Raw genomic sequence first — 17,756 nt, forward strand, 5'->3', positions numbered from 1 at the left:
GTAACGTTCAGATTCATACATATCAACATGTATCACAGTTCTTTTTGTTCAGTGAATATAAGTCAGGCCTTTCAAACACATTTCAACCATTAGTTTTCTTCCTTTTTCATAACTGTTTCTGTACCAGTCATGGCTCACAGACAACTACGCCAGACTGCGTTTCTCTTTCACACCCATGACACAGGCTTAAACAAAGTGTTTGACAAAATTTCTGCACATTAAACCGAGATCACTGTGTGAGTCGAGGAGGACATCTAGTGATCATAAACAGCCAAGCAGAGCAGGTGTGTTCTGCACTTCAACACTTCATTTACAGTATATTAATCCCTTTCACTTCTGTAACATGATGTATTTCTGAGTAAAAAAATAAATAAAAATAGGCATTGATGATCATGGTTTAATGACGTCTCTGATGGTCTGAAGAAACATCCAGCCACGGCTTGTTCACTGATCAAACATGCCAAAAGCCTTACATTTGATGCATGATATCTAAAAAAGGGGAGCATCTTATTACATTTGAATCCAGGGACGTGCACAGACATTTTGAGGGGCAGGGGCTCAAGTGAAATAAAGGGCACTTCTCATAATTACGTTTTTTTTTTTTATAAACAAAAAAGTATATATATTAACGCAACTCTGACTTCCTTTTTAAAAAATTTATTTAAAAAGTTAATTAATTTGATCTTCCTCAAACTCACGCAATTGTTTCATTTTCAAAAGATGTCTACAAAATAATCAGTTCACACAGAAACCATGGTCTCCTTAGTATTCACTAGGTTTATAGAGCAGCAAAGGAAACCATTCCACAATGTGCATGTTTTGAAAACATTTTCTATGCTACTAGTTTCAAGTATATATGAAGAGTTCAGATGAAAAAGCCTCTAAGTGCCATCTGAAATGTTCTTCTAAAATGAGCATTTTTTTTTCAAGCTCGTATATTTAAGTTCAGTAATTTAACTTAAATGACAATTAATAGGTACTTTTCATTAATGTGAAATAAGTGAACATAAACATACAAGCTTGATAAAAATTATCATAGAAGGAAATTTCAGATGGCACTTAGAGGCTTTTTCATCTGTACTCTTCATATTTAGAATAACCTAAATAACTGCATCAAGCAGAGGGGCGTGTTTTACTAATAATTTGTTTATTTTTGCACAAGGCACTACATCGTTTTAATTATTTTGGTGTTATCAGAATACATAACACTTTAAAATTAAACTTACCAAAATAATTGAGTAACAATTAAATAAAAGCCAATGTCATGAATGTATTTGTGGTTGTATGGAATACTATTTTATAAAGGTTTAGAGGAAATAAAAAAAGTAAAATTACTCATAAATAAAAAGTTAATTTATAAATATTGTTATTTTTAATGTTTAATGTTAACTTATTTCTACTCAGTTTTATTTATTAATGTAGGCTACCAGATGCAGTTACTCAGATTTACTACATTTTTTAGAGTGTATCCTCCATCTGTTTGCATCTGTAGATTTCTTCTAAATTCACCAATTTAGATTTCTAAATTTCAGGGGGAAAGACTCTTGATAGAAGTCATTAACTGAGGACGTTTTGTATGCAAATTAGGCGTCAACTAGTTAAAATGCACACATTTGCATCTAATTGACAGGGCAATGCAGGTAAATAGGATAAACAAAATAACTAAAGCATATCACCTGGTGGTGATATATGCTTATTTTATTAACTTATTTTATTACATGGCTTGGTTGAATTCCAATGTAGAATGCGGTGTGTTATTTCTTGATAACCAGGGATGTAGTGGAGGCTAAACGCACGTAAACGCCGTTTACGCACCTCCCAAAATTTGGAAATAGCGTTTGCCCACCTCCAAAGTGCGTTTATCCACCTCTAAATTTCTCGTTATTTGAGCGGACTTTGCTTTTCCAGTGCGTGATCGCCGATCGGCACATGATTCGAGCATTTGGGCCGTTAACTACAGAGCAGAACGCGCAGCGCGCAAACACGGAGCAGAGAGCGCAGCGCGCCGAGTTGAGTAAAGTTGGCAGTAAATTCACAGATTCGAACTTCCCGGGTCAATAACTCGTGAGCTAAACGTTGTTACTACACAAATAACACCTCTTTTTAATCGTAGTAATGTAGACAAGCAGCTACAACCTATTTTTTCTCAAAACGAGCTTTCCCTCACAGTGGACAAAATTGATCTCTATGCGCAGGCGGCAGAGAGACAGATCCGAAGGGACCGTCTGCAAAGTGCAAAACCCGAAAACAGTCAATAACTTCACTGTCACACACTATAGTGTCATCAAAATAAGTTCACACATCACTGCTGTCCTGATGGTTATACTACAACACTTATTTTGTATAAATATCTTTTTGCATAATTTTTATGATTATTATTTATGAAAAATATTCAATAACTGCACTGTAATTCACTGTATTGTTGCCAAATTCAGTTCGCACATCACTGCTGTCCTGATGGTTATACTACAACACTTATTTTGGAAAAAAATATATTTTAAATTTTATATACAATTGTAAATGTATCATGTTGATGATTTTATTATGAAAAATATTCAATAACTTCACTGAAATTCACTCTATTGTTGCCAAATTCAGTTTACACATCATTGATGTCCTGATGGTTATACTACAACACTTATTTTGGAAAAAAATATGTTTTTAATTTGATATACAATTGTAAATGTATCATGTTGATGATTTTTATTATGAAAAATACTCAATAACTTCACTGTAATTCACTGTATTGTTGCCAAATTCAGTTTACACATCACCGATGTCCTGATGGTTATACTAGGCTACAACACCTTGGTAGTACCATCAAATGATAGCCTATAGCGATGTCATCAGGATACACATACACCGGTAGGCAGTGGCCCACCTTACCGGGTGACCACGTCGTGGTCCACTAGAATTTATAGTTTACCCACCTCTTTTTTTACCACTACACCACTGTTGATAACAGACCGCTGTGCGGAGTATAACAGACCGTTGCCATGAAAAACAGAGCGTTGCTATGGACTCACAGGATTCTAACCGTAGAGACGGAGCGTACTATTTTCTTTAGCGGAAGCAATACAATCGGGTTTAACAATCGGGGGAGAGGGAGAGGGAGCGCTTCAGAACTCCTGACCTGATATTTAGATATACCATTCTTCAATAAATATATTTGTTTGACAGGGAAGCTGTGCGCAAACAGAAATATATATTATTTAAAAAAAAAAAAAAAAAAAAAAGCACCCCAGAAAAAAGGGCACTTTCTCTCCAGGAATAAAAAGGGCAGGTGCTCAAGCCCCCTTTTATGTCTATGGGTGCTTCTCAATATCCCTCCTCGTCTCCTCTCTCCTCCGTCCTCCATCCTATGACCCGGAAACCGATCGAGCTCAGCCATCTTGAAGGACATCTCAATTCTCTAATTGCACCGCGAGGAGTCGAGGATCGAGGAGTGAGGAGGCTTCCTGAGGAGTCATGAGCGAGGATACACAGGTGTATCCTATGCGGAAGAGTTTTATCGACTTAAACGTGACGCACGTCTAATTTCTCCTCCCCCTTCACATCGGTCACAATCATTTTAATTTATACTTTACCTTTGCAGTTTAAATAAACCACACATCTCACATATTTCAACAGGGTATCTTGCTTTATTATTATTATGACCGCCGCTAGCGTAGCTAGCCGGTCATATAGGGATTGTCAAAGTTTTTTTTTTTTTTTTTTTTTGTCACCTTACTGAATTTTTCGTCAACGATACCAGGGACACCGAAGCACCGGGGAACATGAAATTTGGTGGGCATGTAGCCCCACTAGACTTCTAAGGAAAAATTTCGTTTGGTCCCCGGGGGCCACTCCCCCCCCGCGCTGGGCCCCCCCAAACCCCCAAAAATGCAGTTTTTCCTAAATAACTACCTGAACCGTGGCACCGAGGATGAAGAAATTTTTATGGTATGTTGGTCTACTAGACTTTTACGGAAAAATTTCGTTTGGTCCCTGGGGGCCACTTCCCCCCCCGCGCTGGGGCCCCCTTAAATTTTTCGTCAACGATACCAGGGACACCGAAACACCGGAGAACATGAAATTTGGTGGGCATGTAGCCCCACTAGACTTCTAAGGAAAAATTTCGTTTGGTCCCCGGGGGCCACTCCCCCCCCGCGCTGGGCCCCCCCAAACCCAAAAAAATTCAGTTTTTCCTAAATAACTACCTGAACCGTGGCACCGAGGATGAAGAAATTTTTATCGTATGTTGGTCTACTAGACTTTTACGGAAAAATTTCGTTTGGTCCCCGGGGGCCACTTCCCCCCCCGCGCTGGGGCCCCCTTAAATTTTTCGTCAACGATACCAGGGACACCGAAACACCGGGGAACATGAAATTTGGTGGGCATGTAGCCCCACTAGACTTCTAAGGAAAAATTTCGTTTGGTCCCCGGGGGCCACTCCCCCCCCGCGCTGGGCCCCCCCAAACCCCAAAAAATGCAGTTTTTCCTAAATAACTACCTGAACCGTGGCACCGAGGATGAAGAAATTTTTATGGTATGTTGGTCTACTAGACTTTTACGGAAAAATTTCATTTGGTCCGCGGGGGCCACTTCCCCCCCCGCGCTGGGGCCCCCGTAAATTTTTCGTCAACGATACCAGGGACACCGAAACACCGGGGAACATGAAATTTGGTGGGCATGTAGCCCCACTAGACTTCTAAGGAAAAATTTCGTTTGGTCCCCGGGGGCCACTCCACCCCCGCGCTGGGCCCCCCCAAACCCAAAAAAATGCAGTTTTTCCTAAATAACTACCTGAACCGTGGCACCGAGGATGAAGAAATTTTTGTGGTATGTTGGTCTTCTAGACTTTTACGGAAAAATTTCATTTGGTCCCCGGGGGCCACTTCCCCCCCCCCGCGCTGGGGCCCCCGTAAATTTTTCGTCAACCATACCAGGGACACCGAAACACCGGGGAACATGAAATTTGGTGGGCATGTAGCCCCACTAGACTTCTAAGGAAAAATTTTGTTTGGTCCCCGGGGGCCACTCCCCCCCCGCGCTGGGCCCCCCCAAACCCCCAAAAATGCCGTTTTTCCTAAATAACTACCTGAACCGTGGCACCGAGGATGAAGAAATTTTTATGGTATGTTGGTCTACTAGACTTTTACGGAAAAATTTCGTTTGGTCCGCGGGGGCCACTTCCCCCCCCGCGCTGGAGCCCCCGTAAATTTTTCGTCAACGATACCAGGGACACCGAAACACGGGGGAACATGAAATTTGGTGGGCATGTAGCCCCACTAGACTTCTAAGGAAAAATTTCGTTTGGTCCTCGGGGGCCACTCCCCCCCCCGCGCTGGGCCCCCCCAAACCCCAAAAAATGCAGTTTTTCCTAAATAACTACCTGAACCGTGGCACCGAGGATGAAGAAATTTTTGTGGTATGTTGGTCTACTAGACTTTTACGGAAAAATTTCATTTGGTCCCCGGGGGCCACTTCCCCCCCCCGCGCTGGGGCCCCCGTAAATTTTTCGTCAACCATACCAGGGACACCGAAACACCGGGGAACATGAAATTTGGTGGGCATGTAGCCCCACTAGACTTCTAAGGAAAAATTTCGTTTGGTCCCCGGGGGCCACTCCCCCCCCGCGCTGGGGCCCCCGTAAATTTTTCGTCAACGATACCAGGGACACCGAAACACCGGGGAACATGAAATTTGGTGGGCATGTAGCCCCACTAGACTTCTACGGAAAAATTTCGTTTGGTCCCCGGGGGCCACTCCCCCCCCCCCCCCCCGCGCTGGGCCCCCCCCAAACCCAAAAAAATTTTTGTGGTATGTTGGTCTACTAGACTTTTACGGAAAAATTTCATTTGGTCCCCGGGGACCACTTCCCCCCCCCCGCGCTGGGGCCCCCCGTAAATTACATTTTTATGGTATGTTGGTCTACTAGACTTTTACGGAAAAATTTCGTTTGGTCCCCGGGGGCCACTTCCCCCCCCTGCGCTGGGGCCCCCGTAAATTTTTCGTCAACGACACCAGGGACACCGAAACACCGGGGAACATGAAATTTGGTGGGCATGTAGCCCCACTAGACTTCTACGGAAAAATTTCGTTTGGTCCCCGGGGGCCACACTCCCCCCCCCCCCCCCCCCCCCCCCCCCCGCGCTGGGCCCCCCCAAACCCCAAAAAATGCAGTTTTTCCTAAATAACTACCTGAACCGTGGCACCGAGGATGAAGAAATTTTTATGGCACATCAACCTAGCCCATAATCACTCATTTGTGATTTGCGCCCCTCCCATAAAAAATGAAAATGCAATATTATTCTGCTTTAATCGCCCCTATCTTCAGTGGAGATGTTCAGAATTGCACCATATTTCATGTGTATGATTAACTTGACAACCTCTGGGGGTATCCTCTGCTAAGTTTTGTAGAATTTCATCCATGGGGGGGTATAAAATAAATTCATTTATGTGCACATTAAGTGACTGTACACTCATCGGCCTGTAGATGGTGCTGTTGAGCGAAGGGTTGCTGGTTTAGGATGATACTGTCACACACACACATGCAGGAATACAAACAAACGCAAGCATGCACACACACTGACATCCACACGCACAGACACACACCCATACACACACATACAAATCCACATGCACAGACACACACACACACAAACACACACGCGCACACATGTACGCACACATACATACACGCACAGACACACACACACACACACACACACAGACACACACATACACAAATACACACACATACACACACACACACACACACACACACACACACACACACACACACACACACACACACAGACAGACATGCACATACTATTACTTTTTTTAGGTATATACATAAACACGCAATATAGCCAAATTACTCCACGTCATTTATTTTTGTGGAAAGCCAGTGCAGGCCTGAGCGGCGGTCATATTTTGTACCGCGATGCGGTACATCTAGTTTATTATGAATTTCTTAAATAAACAAACTTGAACAACATAAGGGCAGATCCTCTGAGCGCAGCTGATGACGCTGTGAAGTGACGCTTGAGTGATCAAGTATTCCAATGTATAAAAAAAAGTTACATTCGATCCCTCCGTCCTCGCGTCTTTTCCTTGCAGCCTTCCCTCGCATCCTACAGGGGGCGGAGCTGAGACGCGAGGAAAGGAAGCGAGGAAAGGAAACGAGGATGCACAAATAAGAAATGAGAAGCACCCTCTGTGTGCACGTGCCTGTTTGAATCAATATGTTACCTAAAGATTAATATTCATTTAGAATAACATGCTCCGATTAATCACTCAATAAATCCAATGAATAGTCAATTTTGATTTCCCACTGACATTAAATATTAGGCTACACATTTCTCTGCTCCAAACCTTATGTGCATTATAATATATAAAACAAAACCATGTTTTTGTCCATCAGGATTTTCTGACCTCTAAAGTTAAAGTGACGCACTGGATTGGTCTTAATGATTTGGACACTGAGGGACACTGGGTCTGGGTGAACAACCAGCGACTAAATGATTCAGCAGAGTAAGAGCTTCATTAATCTTGACAATCTTGACAACCTTGTCAAGGCAGCTACCTTGACATTTATTTATTTATTTATTTATTTCATCCTGTAGATTCTGGATAAAGCGAGAGAATGAAGTCAGAGAGCCTGATAACTGGACTAAAGGCCATCCTGCTGGTGAAGACTGTGCTAGTCTGGGACATCCAGGGGGAGAGACAGATTTCTGGACGGATGGTTTCTGTTGCCAAAGCCCCTTTCACACAGCACGTTGAACCCAGAAAATGTACGTAAAATTTCTAGAGTGCCTTCTGTGTGAACGCAAACACGTCCCGGGATTGATGCCGGGATCGGTGCTGGGATGGGGACCTAATAACATTGCCGGGATCAGTCCCGGAACGCGCCCTGTGTGAACAAAAGCCAGGACCAATGCCATAAGGAGTATTTTGTTGTTGTTAGAAGAAAGTTTGTGTTCGTCATCAACAAAGAACGAAAAAATGTCGGCAAAATAGAATGAAGCAGAGCAGTGTAAGACTTGAGAAATTAGAAAATGCCGGACAGTCTGGCTAAGGAGCGAACAGATCCTGAGAAGGGTTTGACATCCGGGTTTACCATTTGACATCCGAGTCATCCTAATCTACATTTCATTCGCTCATCCCTCACCCCCTCTCTCTCATACTCAGATCACCTGAGTTCACCCAAGAAAATATATAGTTTAATGTGAATAATTATTAGAGTATTATACATATTAGTATAATTTGAAATGTCTCAGTGTGACTGGTACAAATGCTTAATTTCCAAATAAGTAAAACAAAAGGTAATAAGGTTTTAATGGTTTAGAGAGAACTGGCACACAAAGGAAGGTGGTCTCCAGGCAAATGGTCTTATACCCCCAAAAGGAGTAACCTCTGAATGCAAATTTCCATTGTTAGCACATGTTTCCATGTGAAAGAGGTTCTGTCTATATAATGGAATGTAGCAAAGGGTTTGGGGCCTTTCTGTATTTCAGATTAGCCCATGAGGCGGAGAGTAAGACTCTCTGCTTCATGTATAATGTTGGGTTCGCATCTCTTCTCTTTATTCCAGAGCATTTTATGTTTTGTATCAATCATCTTTGAATTGATTATGAAATTGGCATGATACTTTTACCTGACATAATAAATTGTTACATTTGATTATTCTAACTGACTTTGACATTATTTTCATTAAAGAGTTAAAAAGAATAGTCAAACATTCGCTCACATTTAATGATGCACAGATATAATTACAACCTTTTCATTTATGGAGTCAGATGAAATAACGAGAGAATACATATTCAAATGTATTGCATTTAATCAAAAAATACTTTGCCTCGAGAAAAGACCTTCTGCGCTGGTCGGATGCTGGTTCGATCGAGCGTGAGCCTACACCAGGGAGCTCCTTACTATCCACGCTGAATCTGAGATCGTTCGCCAGCTTTGTGAAACGGTACGCAATGTGTTAGTGTACTACCGAATACGGAAAAAAATGCTTGAGCGTGGTTTCTCGAGATCGAAAGCGCAGATCATTAGTAAAAAATCCACCAAGTGCACGACTACATGGCACCCCTGCCTGGATGCAAAGTGCACACACTGCATTTCAATATTCTGTAACATCATTTCTAAATCATGTGTGTCAGTAATCATATATGTGTAACGGGACATTGAGAGGAAAAGCAACCTCTAAAGATGTAGCTGACTACGCCACCCTGTTAACCAGGGAAATTAATTTAACCACCTAACAAAAGACACACAGGAGCGTGGTTTTCGAAAGGAGGGCCTGAGGCGTGGATACCAAAGATACAAAAGCTTTATTTCAATCAAGCAATAATCTTAAAAAACATTAAAAGACTATGGGACCAGGTTAACATTATGTCGTGGAAATTTTAAACTGTATATTAAACTAACCATGTTTCTAACATCTAATCTTACTTCCCTTTCAGGCCTAACAAAACTAACACTCTGAAACACAGTGTCTGAATGTATGCTATGTGTGTCTTTTGGAGGAAAACTCGTGACTCTGTGTGCGTGTGTGTGTATAAATAACAAATAGGGGAAATGAAACTAGACTGGCTTTGCTGTTTATTGTCTGTCACTCCATCACAGAATTCCCACCACCTAGGAGTATGAAAAAAAAAACTAGGAGTATGACCGGTTAAAGATGGCGGCCGCATTTTTTTCGCCCAGGGGCCAATAGGGCTTCTAGCTCTCTTTTATGTCTATGGTGTTAAATGCAGAGGACAAATTCTGAGTATGGGTTGCCATGCTTGGCCTTTAGGTGTAATTTTTTTTTTTTATACATTCATTATTTCCTGTCTGTCTGTCTGTATAAGAGTGACATTTTATGTGATGTCCTTATTCTCAACAAACTCAAGCAGCACAAAAGACACAGTCAGGCTCATGAAATGGATTCAATCTATGAAAATTCTAGTTTCATACTTTCACCAGTTGCTTCAGGTGAAACCTGCTCTCAATACAAAGGTAAGGCAGATGATGTGTTATGTATTAAAATGTATATTTCTAGCACTGCAGTAACTTATGTTTTTCTTGTGTTTTCTTACTTTTTTGTGTGTTCTTTCAACAATTACACAGCCATTTGACAGCCGCTTTTAACCAATGTGACATAGGCTGCATTGCATTCAGACATTCATGCCCATTCAACCCAAGGGGGGCACGTGCACCTTCAGATTTTTGAGCCAAACGCAGCTTCCAAAAGACAAAAGATTATATATTTTACATTTGATAATTAACCATTTAAAGTGTGCAATCACACAGGTGTGATTAGAACTCTCAGTGCGTCACGTTATCAACTACTGAATTCAAATCTACGTTGCCGTTCTGGCGCTGAGCCACAGTATTGAACTGTTCAGTGCTTTCAACTAATGTTTATTTTATGCTTCTGACATTTAAATACTGATAAGAACTAGCAAAACATGTATAGTTAAATATACAGTAGCCTACTATGGAAGCAGCAATAATCAATTCAAATATAATATGACGACGTGTTTTAGTGATATCCGATAGTCTACATATTGTGTAACTATAAAGTTTACTCCAATCTTAGAATATTGTAGGTAGCCTACAAAATGAATTGTGCACCAAAGTTGTCGTCTTTTGGTGAATTTATTAGTTTTTATTCTAAAATGTCACACATCTGTCTAGGCGGCTTGAGCAGAGCCATAGATTTTTCGTGTGTGGACTGCGGGTGGTTGGGGAATCAAGTCACATTTAGTTATGAACTACATGAATCAAAAGTATGATCGCATATTTTAAATTCAAAACGGTGAAATATCATAGGTTGAGTAGCTTGTATCTCTGGATATTACTGTTGTTAAGGTTAAAATCAAATATCCAGTTGCTCTTGTTTTCTCTAGCAGCGGTTTTGTATGTTTTATTTTAAACATCCAGTTTGAAACTCTTAAGATCTTAAGATGTGAATTCTATTCTTCAAACTAAACTTTCAGTACATACAGTGAGGAAAATAAGTATTTGAACACCCTGCTATTTTGCAAGTTCTCCCACTTAGAAATCATGGAGGGGTCTGAAATTGTCATCGTAGGTGCATGTCCACTGTGAGAGACATAATCAAAAAAAAAAATCCAGAAATCACAATGTATGATTTTTTAACTATTTATTTGTATGATACAGCTGCAAATAAGTATTTGAACACCTGAGAAAATCAATGTTAATATTTGGTACAGTAGCCTTTGTTTGCAATTACAGAGGTCAAACGTTTCTTGTAGTTTTTCACCAGGTTTGCACACACTGCAGGAGGGATTTTGGCCCACTCCTCCACACAGATCTTCTCTAGATCAGTCAGGTTTCTGGGCTGTCGCTGAGAAACACGGAGTTTGAGCTCCCTTCAAAGATTCTCTATTGGGTTTAGGTCTGGAGACTGGCTAGGCCACGCCAGAACCTTGATATGCTTCTTACAGAGCCACTCCTTGGTTATCCTGGCTGTGTGCTTCGGGTCATTGTCATGTTGGAAGACCCAGCCTCGACCCATCTTCAATGCTCTAACTGAGGGAAGGAGGTTGTTCCCCAAAATCTCGCAATACATGGCCCCGGTCATCCTCTCCTTAATACAGTGCAGTCGCCCTGTCCCATGTGCAGAAAAACACCCCCAAAGCATGATGCTACCACCCCCATGCTTCACAGTAGGGATGGTGTTCTTGGGATGGTACTCATCATTCTTCTTCCTCCAAACACGGTTAGTGGAATTATGACCAAAAAGTTCTATTTTGGTCTCATCTGACCACATGACTTTCTCCCATGACTCCTCTGGATCATCCAAATGGTCATTGGCAAACTTACGACGGGCCTTGACATGTGCTGGTTTAAGCAGGGGAACCTTCCGTGCCATGCATGATTTCAAACCATGACGTCTTAGTGTATTACCTTGGAAACGGTGGTCCCAGCTCTTTTCAGGTCATTGACCAGCTTCTCCCGTGTAGTTCTGGGCTGATTTCTCACCTTTCTTAGGATCATTGAGACCCCACGAGGTGAGATCTTGCATGGAGCCCCAGTCCGAGGGAGATTGACAGTCATGTTTAGCTTCTTCCATTTTCTAATGATTGCTCCAACAGTGGACCTTTTTTCACCAAGCTGCTTGGCAATTTCCCCGTAGCCCTTTCCAGCCTTGTGGAGGTGTACAATTTTGTCTCTAGTGTCTTTGGACAGCTCTTTGGTCTTGGCCATGTTAGTAGTTGGATTCTTACTGATTGTATGGGGTGGACATGTGTCTTTATGCAGCTAACGACCTCAAACAGGTGCATCTAATTTAGGATAATAAATGGAGTGGAGGTGGACATTTTAAAGGCAGACTAACAGGTCTTTGAAGGTCAGAATTCTAGCTGATAGACAGGTGTTCAAATACTTATTTGCAGCTGTATCATACAAATAAATAGTTAAAAAATCATACATTGTGATTTCTGGATTTTTCTTTTTAGATTATGTCTCTCACAGTGGACATGCACCTACGATGACAATTTCAGACCCCTCCATGATTTCTAAGTGGGAGAACTTGCAAAATAGCAGGGTGTTCAAATACTTATTTTCCTCACTGTATATTTTGTATATTTGAGTAACAATGATGACAATTAAAATACACTGGCAGTTGGCTCTTGTCTGAATGTTTGCCAGACTGGCAAACAGTCAGACAAGAGCCAACTGCAACTTTACCACCGAGTTCCCTTTCGTTCAGTCACTCCGCGTTACGTCAGTGACTGACGAATGGAGGTTTCACTGAGAAGCTTATCACCTTTGAGTTCTTACAAAACTAGCCAATGGCAAAACAATGCCATGGGTCTGCGGAATTTGCATAGCGCAACTCCGCCCCACCGCGTGGGCATAAAAGGAGAAGTGTGGCAATCTCGCATTATGTTTCTGCTTCGGAGCAGAGTGTTTCTTCACTTCTCTCCACTGCAAGTTGTCTACAATTCTAGATACGAGATGAGCGACTCTTCAGTGGTGTTTGTGTTTGTGAAGACGTGTTCCAGCGAGATCTCATTCCTACTGCTGGTCTGTGCAGTGATCTGCCAATAGTGTGTGTTTTCTCCCTGGGCGCTTCAGCACTGCTGTTGAGCTTTATCCTTTCTAAAAGAGCTGCATCTTTTTAAAGATGTCTCGCCCATGTATTTCTGTGTGCGGTAGACAAATTAATTCTGTTGATGGCACGAACGCTGCCTTGCGTGTTTGGGATTAAATCACGCTCAGGCAGCATTCGTGGATGTGTCATGTTCTCATTGCGGGAACATGACCATCACAATGTTGCGATCGAGACTCAATGACCTCACTAGAGGTAGAGTCCCCTCTGCCACACCCCAATCTATTCTCTCCACGTGAGGGGATACTTTGGCTGGTGACCAGGGTGATCTGAGGCTGAAAGTGTGGAACAACCTGACGAATTCTTCTCTGGCCACACCCCCCTCTTCCACATTGCAACCCAGAAGGTTTCCGGATGAGGTCGCTGGCTAGTCTTGTGGCGGGCCTAGCGTTTCATTCGGCGCCCCGGCAGATGACGTCATGTCCATCGCCGCATCACAAGGTGGGCTTGAGTCATCTGGGGATGAAGACTCGGCTGTACTGCCTCCTTCGGGGGTGCCAGCATTGCCCGAGTCTGATCCAGAGCTGACTGCCATGCTTTCCCGGGCAGCCTCGAGCATCAGGCTTGTGTGGAACCCTCCGCCATTTCCCAAGCGCTCAAGGCTTGATGATTGGTTTTTGGATGAATTCCTTTCTTCCTGGAAGTGCATGAAGAGGTCATGAGATCGTGGAAGTCTCCCTTGACTTCTTGCGACTGCTCAGCGGCCTCTTCCGCCTTCTCTGCCCTCGATGAGGCTGCGGCCCAAGCGTACACTGGGGTCCCCCCGGTGGAGCGTTCTGAGGCGATGCAACTGCGTCCCCAGAGGACCTCCACCTGGTGTAGCGACCCCAAGCACCCTTCCAAAGCCTGTAGGTTTTCGTCTACTTTGGTGGCGAAGACCTATAGAGCTGCAGGGCAGGCTGCCTCCTCACTGCATGCTATAGCCATCCTCCAGGTCTACCAGGCCAGCGTGCTCAGAGACATGCACGAGGGTAGGGCTGATCCAGGGCTCATGGAAGAGCTGCATGCCGCCACGACCTCGCTCTACGGGCGACGAAGGTGACGCACGCTCCCTGGGTCAGGTGATGTCCAGATGCGTGGTCCAGGAAAGACCCCTCTGGCTTAACCTGGCTGATATGCGGGAGGGTGAGCGAATCCCTTTCCTGAACTCCCCCATATCCCAGGCTGGCCTCTTTGGTGGCATGGTCGAGGACTTTGCCCAACAGTTTTCAGCTGCCCAGGAGCAGACTGAGGCTATTAAACATATTCTGCCCCGGCGGCCAGCTGCTGCCTCCACCCAGCCGCCGGCTCAGACGCCTCAGTCCTCTCGCCGCCGAGGGGGCCCTCCTGCGGCTTCCGCCCAGCCCCAGCAGCAGCCTTCACCTGGGCTGTGCCGTGGATGAAACTGCAGGAAGGCGCCTCAGCCCGTACCAGCCCCGCAGCCTGCCTAACGCCAGGAAAAGCGGCGCTCCTGATACGGGCAGCTCAGAGATGGGTTGCAGTTCTTCACAGGAGGTGGTTGCAGGGCCACTCCTTCCCCCGGTGGAGGGTCGGGGAGAATCTTTTGTTCTCCCTTAAATGAAGAACTGACATTCCCATCTCTGAGCCCTCAGAGGCCACGGATGGCAGTGTGCGATGCTCCACCTCGCCAATCTCGTCCCCCTCTGTCACCAGACCCCTATCAGAGGAGGTCGCCACAGAACATTCGTCCTTCCCTGGCCTCCTCTGTCAGGACTCGCCATATGACCGTGCCCCCACATTCCGCCTCGCTGCCCCATCGTGGGTACGTCTGTGGTTCACATGACCCCGCTGGTTCAGTTTTTGGGAGCCTGGTTAGAGCTTCCCAATCCGTCCCGCTGGCTTGCGAGAACCTTCAGGCTCGGCTATGAGATTCAGTACGCACGGTCCCTTCCCCGCTTTCGGGAGTCCGCTATACCATGCTGGGTGGCAATACCCCTGTCATGTGTGCAGAGGTCGCCACCCTACTGGCGAAGGGTGTGATCGAGACCTTCCCTCCAGCCGAAATGATTTGCCCATGAGGGGAAATTATGTTATGATTCACAACATAATGCGTTTCCCCCAGTGAGCCTTCTTGCACAGGTCCTGTGCTAGATCAGAGAGGACGAGGAGCAGGTCCTTCTGGTTGCGCCTCATTGGCCCACCCGGACTTGGTTCTCCAAACGGGTGCTCCTCGCGACAGCCCCTTCCTGGCCAATTCCTCTGAGGAAGGACCTCTGCCATTCCACTCCACAGACTGGATACGTGCCCTATTTCACTCAGATGAGTTCTTCTTAGACCTCTTAGAGTTCCTCCTGCACTGTCAGTGCCGTCACCAGAGTGCTTGCCCGGTTGGTCAGCCCTCGTGATTGGCTAGGTGCTTCCATGTGCATGGTTCCCTGCTTGGGCAACCCCCACATGTGTATTTCCATGGTAAGTCTCCACCGAGCAGGTGACTTTCTTTCGGGAGTTCAGTCTCGGCTCCTCAGCATAACATAATGCGAGATTGCCGCGCGGCTCCTTTTATACCCACGCGGTGGGGCGGAGTTGCGCTATGCAAATTCCGCAGACACACGGCATTGTTTTGCCATTGGCTCGTTTTGTCGAAGAACTCGAAGGTGATAAGCTTCTAAGCGAAACCCCCATTCATCAGTCACTGACGTAACGTCTCCGTTCCCTCCTCAGGGAACGAGGGTTACATACGTAACCGAGACGTTCTCAGGAAAACAGGACAAAGTTCATAAAATGTCTGGTTGGGGCAACTTGTCACACATGTTGAAAATGCATTTTGCATAATATATATTGCAGAAATGTTACAAATGTAAATTCAGGAATAGTTACTGGCAGAAATTGTGTGCTGATTCAAGGGTTCAGATTTGAGAAATAACATCTCATCAAACTTCTGACCCCAGGTAACTCCACTGAAGAGCAAGAACAAGAGAGGGAAGTTCATCTTCCTAAGTGGACTAAAGTTCTTCTGATTGTCTTTATTGTTTTTGCTCTTGGGAGTCTCTGTATTCTAGGGATTCTGTGTGAGTAGTGCCATTTCATTAATAACACATTTTCCTGTAATTAATCGTGATTAATTAACATTAAAGTTTATAATATATTTTTATATTATAGTATTTTCACATTGAATCTCCAAAATAATGTAGAAAAAACATAAAGATGGTATATTTTATATAACATCACACCATTTATTTCCATCAAGAGATGAATCCAGAGTCCAGCACTCTGTAAAGTCTCCTCCAGCACATCCCAAAGACATTCAATGAATTTAAGGTCTAGACTCAGAGGAGCCGATTAATGTGTGAAAATGCTCTTCAAAACCATTCTTTCACAATTTGAGCCTAACGAATCTTGACATTGTCATGCTGGGAAATGGCCATGATGTGTCTTCCTACATGGTTGTTTAAGAAATGAAAAGCTACACACTCCATCAATTAGGGTTAGAAGAACTTTTGCCAAACATTAGCCTAGAAACGCTCTGACTACGTCACCTTCTTCGTTGCTCTGGTTGGTTGTAGCACTATCCTATTGCATGCAGAGGGAATTTGAAAGAAAACTGTTTATCCCGCCCCTCGGATTGAGCCCTGCCAATGGTGTCTTGATGTGGGTCTGGCTTGTCAGACTAGCCAAACATATAAAATTCTAGAAACATACCCGTATTGTTTCCGAATATAAGAGTGTTTTTTTTCTTGGAAATAAGCTACATCTGAAAAAATGGGGTCATATATTCAGGGTCTAGATTTTTACGTCAATAATACACCTGCAACAATAAGGAGCACCAAAAACATGTAAAACGAGTGTTTCCCCCAGGACTGAAGCTACCCGCCCTGGACTGCATGTTAAAATTTAAATCTAAACAGTGTGTGTGTGTGTGTGTGTGTGTGTGTGTGTGTGTGTGTGTGTGTGTGTGTGTGTGTGTGTGTGTGTGTGTGTGTGTGTGTGTGTGTGTGTGTGGTATCACTGCTACTGCTTTTAACCTTCAAGTCAAGTCAAGTGCATTTTTGTGCATGTCTTTAATCAGATATCAGTGTTTCAATGAAACTGTCTGCCCAACAAACGAATGGTACAAGTAAGTAAAATATATTTAATGCACCAGTACAGCAACATTAACTTTGCACAAAGATTCATGAATATGAGAGTGACTTTGTCTGTTTTCTTTTCTCCACCATTCTCTTCTAACGGTTTCTGTACCAGCCATGGCGAGAGAGCTTGAGGAACTTACAGCCAACTACACCAGTAAGTTAAGTAACGTTCAGATTCATACATATAACAATGTATCACAGTTCTTTTTGTTCTGTAAATACAAGTCAGTCATTTGAACACATTTCTCCAACCATTTGTTTTCTTCCTTTTTCATAACTGTTTCTGTACCAGTCATGACTCACAGACAACTACGCCAGACTGCATTTCTCTTTCACACCCATGACACAGGCTTAGACAAAGTGTTCTGCACATTGAACCAAACTTTGATTAACTTCAAGAGTATTGTGTTCTGAAGAATGGATCATTTTCATCCTGACTGTGTTTGTTTTTGGCCTTGTCATGCAGATTACAGAGAACAGTTTGATGCGCTCCACAACCAGCATGAGGAAACACTTAGAAAGCTGAACAGATTAAATCGTATGTCTTCAGATTTGAGCCTTGTGCAAAG

At 43.7% G+C, this 17,756-nt stretch overlaps 1 protein-coding gene and 1 long non-coding RNA gene across 4 annotated transcripts in view; both read left to right on the forward strand.

Moving 5' to 3' along the window:
* Positions 1-17,756, forward strand: part of LOC309511195 (uncharacterized protein) — a 51,541-nt gene that overhangs the window by 422 nt on the left and 33,363 nt on the right. The window contains exons 1-5 of one of the 3 annotated variants that reach the window (XR_014210508.1): positions 9,317-9,996; positions 16,009-16,128; positions 17,127-17,174; positions 17,300-17,341; positions 17,654-17,755. Coding sequence is in view for 2 of the 3 variants with exons in the window: in XM_082186324.1 (XP_082042450.1) it covers positions 9,747-9,996; positions 16,009-16,128; positions 17,127-17,174; positions 17,300-17,341; positions 17,654-17,725 (532 nt within the window). In the remaining variant the exon portion in view is untranslated. Of the gene's footprint in view, positions 1-9,316; positions 9,997-16,008; positions 16,129-17,126; positions 17,175-17,299; positions 17,342-17,653; position 17,756 lie in introns of those variants that run through there. The other 2 variants (XM_082186324.1, XM_082186325.1) reach the window with 2 other exon arrangements.
* On the forward strand, positions 145-7,759 carry LOC309511234. Its single transcript, XR_014210544.1, has 3 exons — positions 145-284; positions 7,412-7,521; positions 7,614-7,759. It is a non-coding gene; the product is annotated as an uncharacterized lncRNA (long non-coding RNA).

The sequence above is a fragment of the Leuciscus leuciscus genome (assembly GCF_965113295.1).
Source record: "Leuciscus leuciscus genome assembly, chromosome: 12".
Classification (NCBI taxonomy): domain Eukaryota; kingdom Metazoa; phylum Chordata; class Actinopteri; order Cypriniformes; family Leuciscidae; genus Leuciscus; species Leuciscus leuciscus.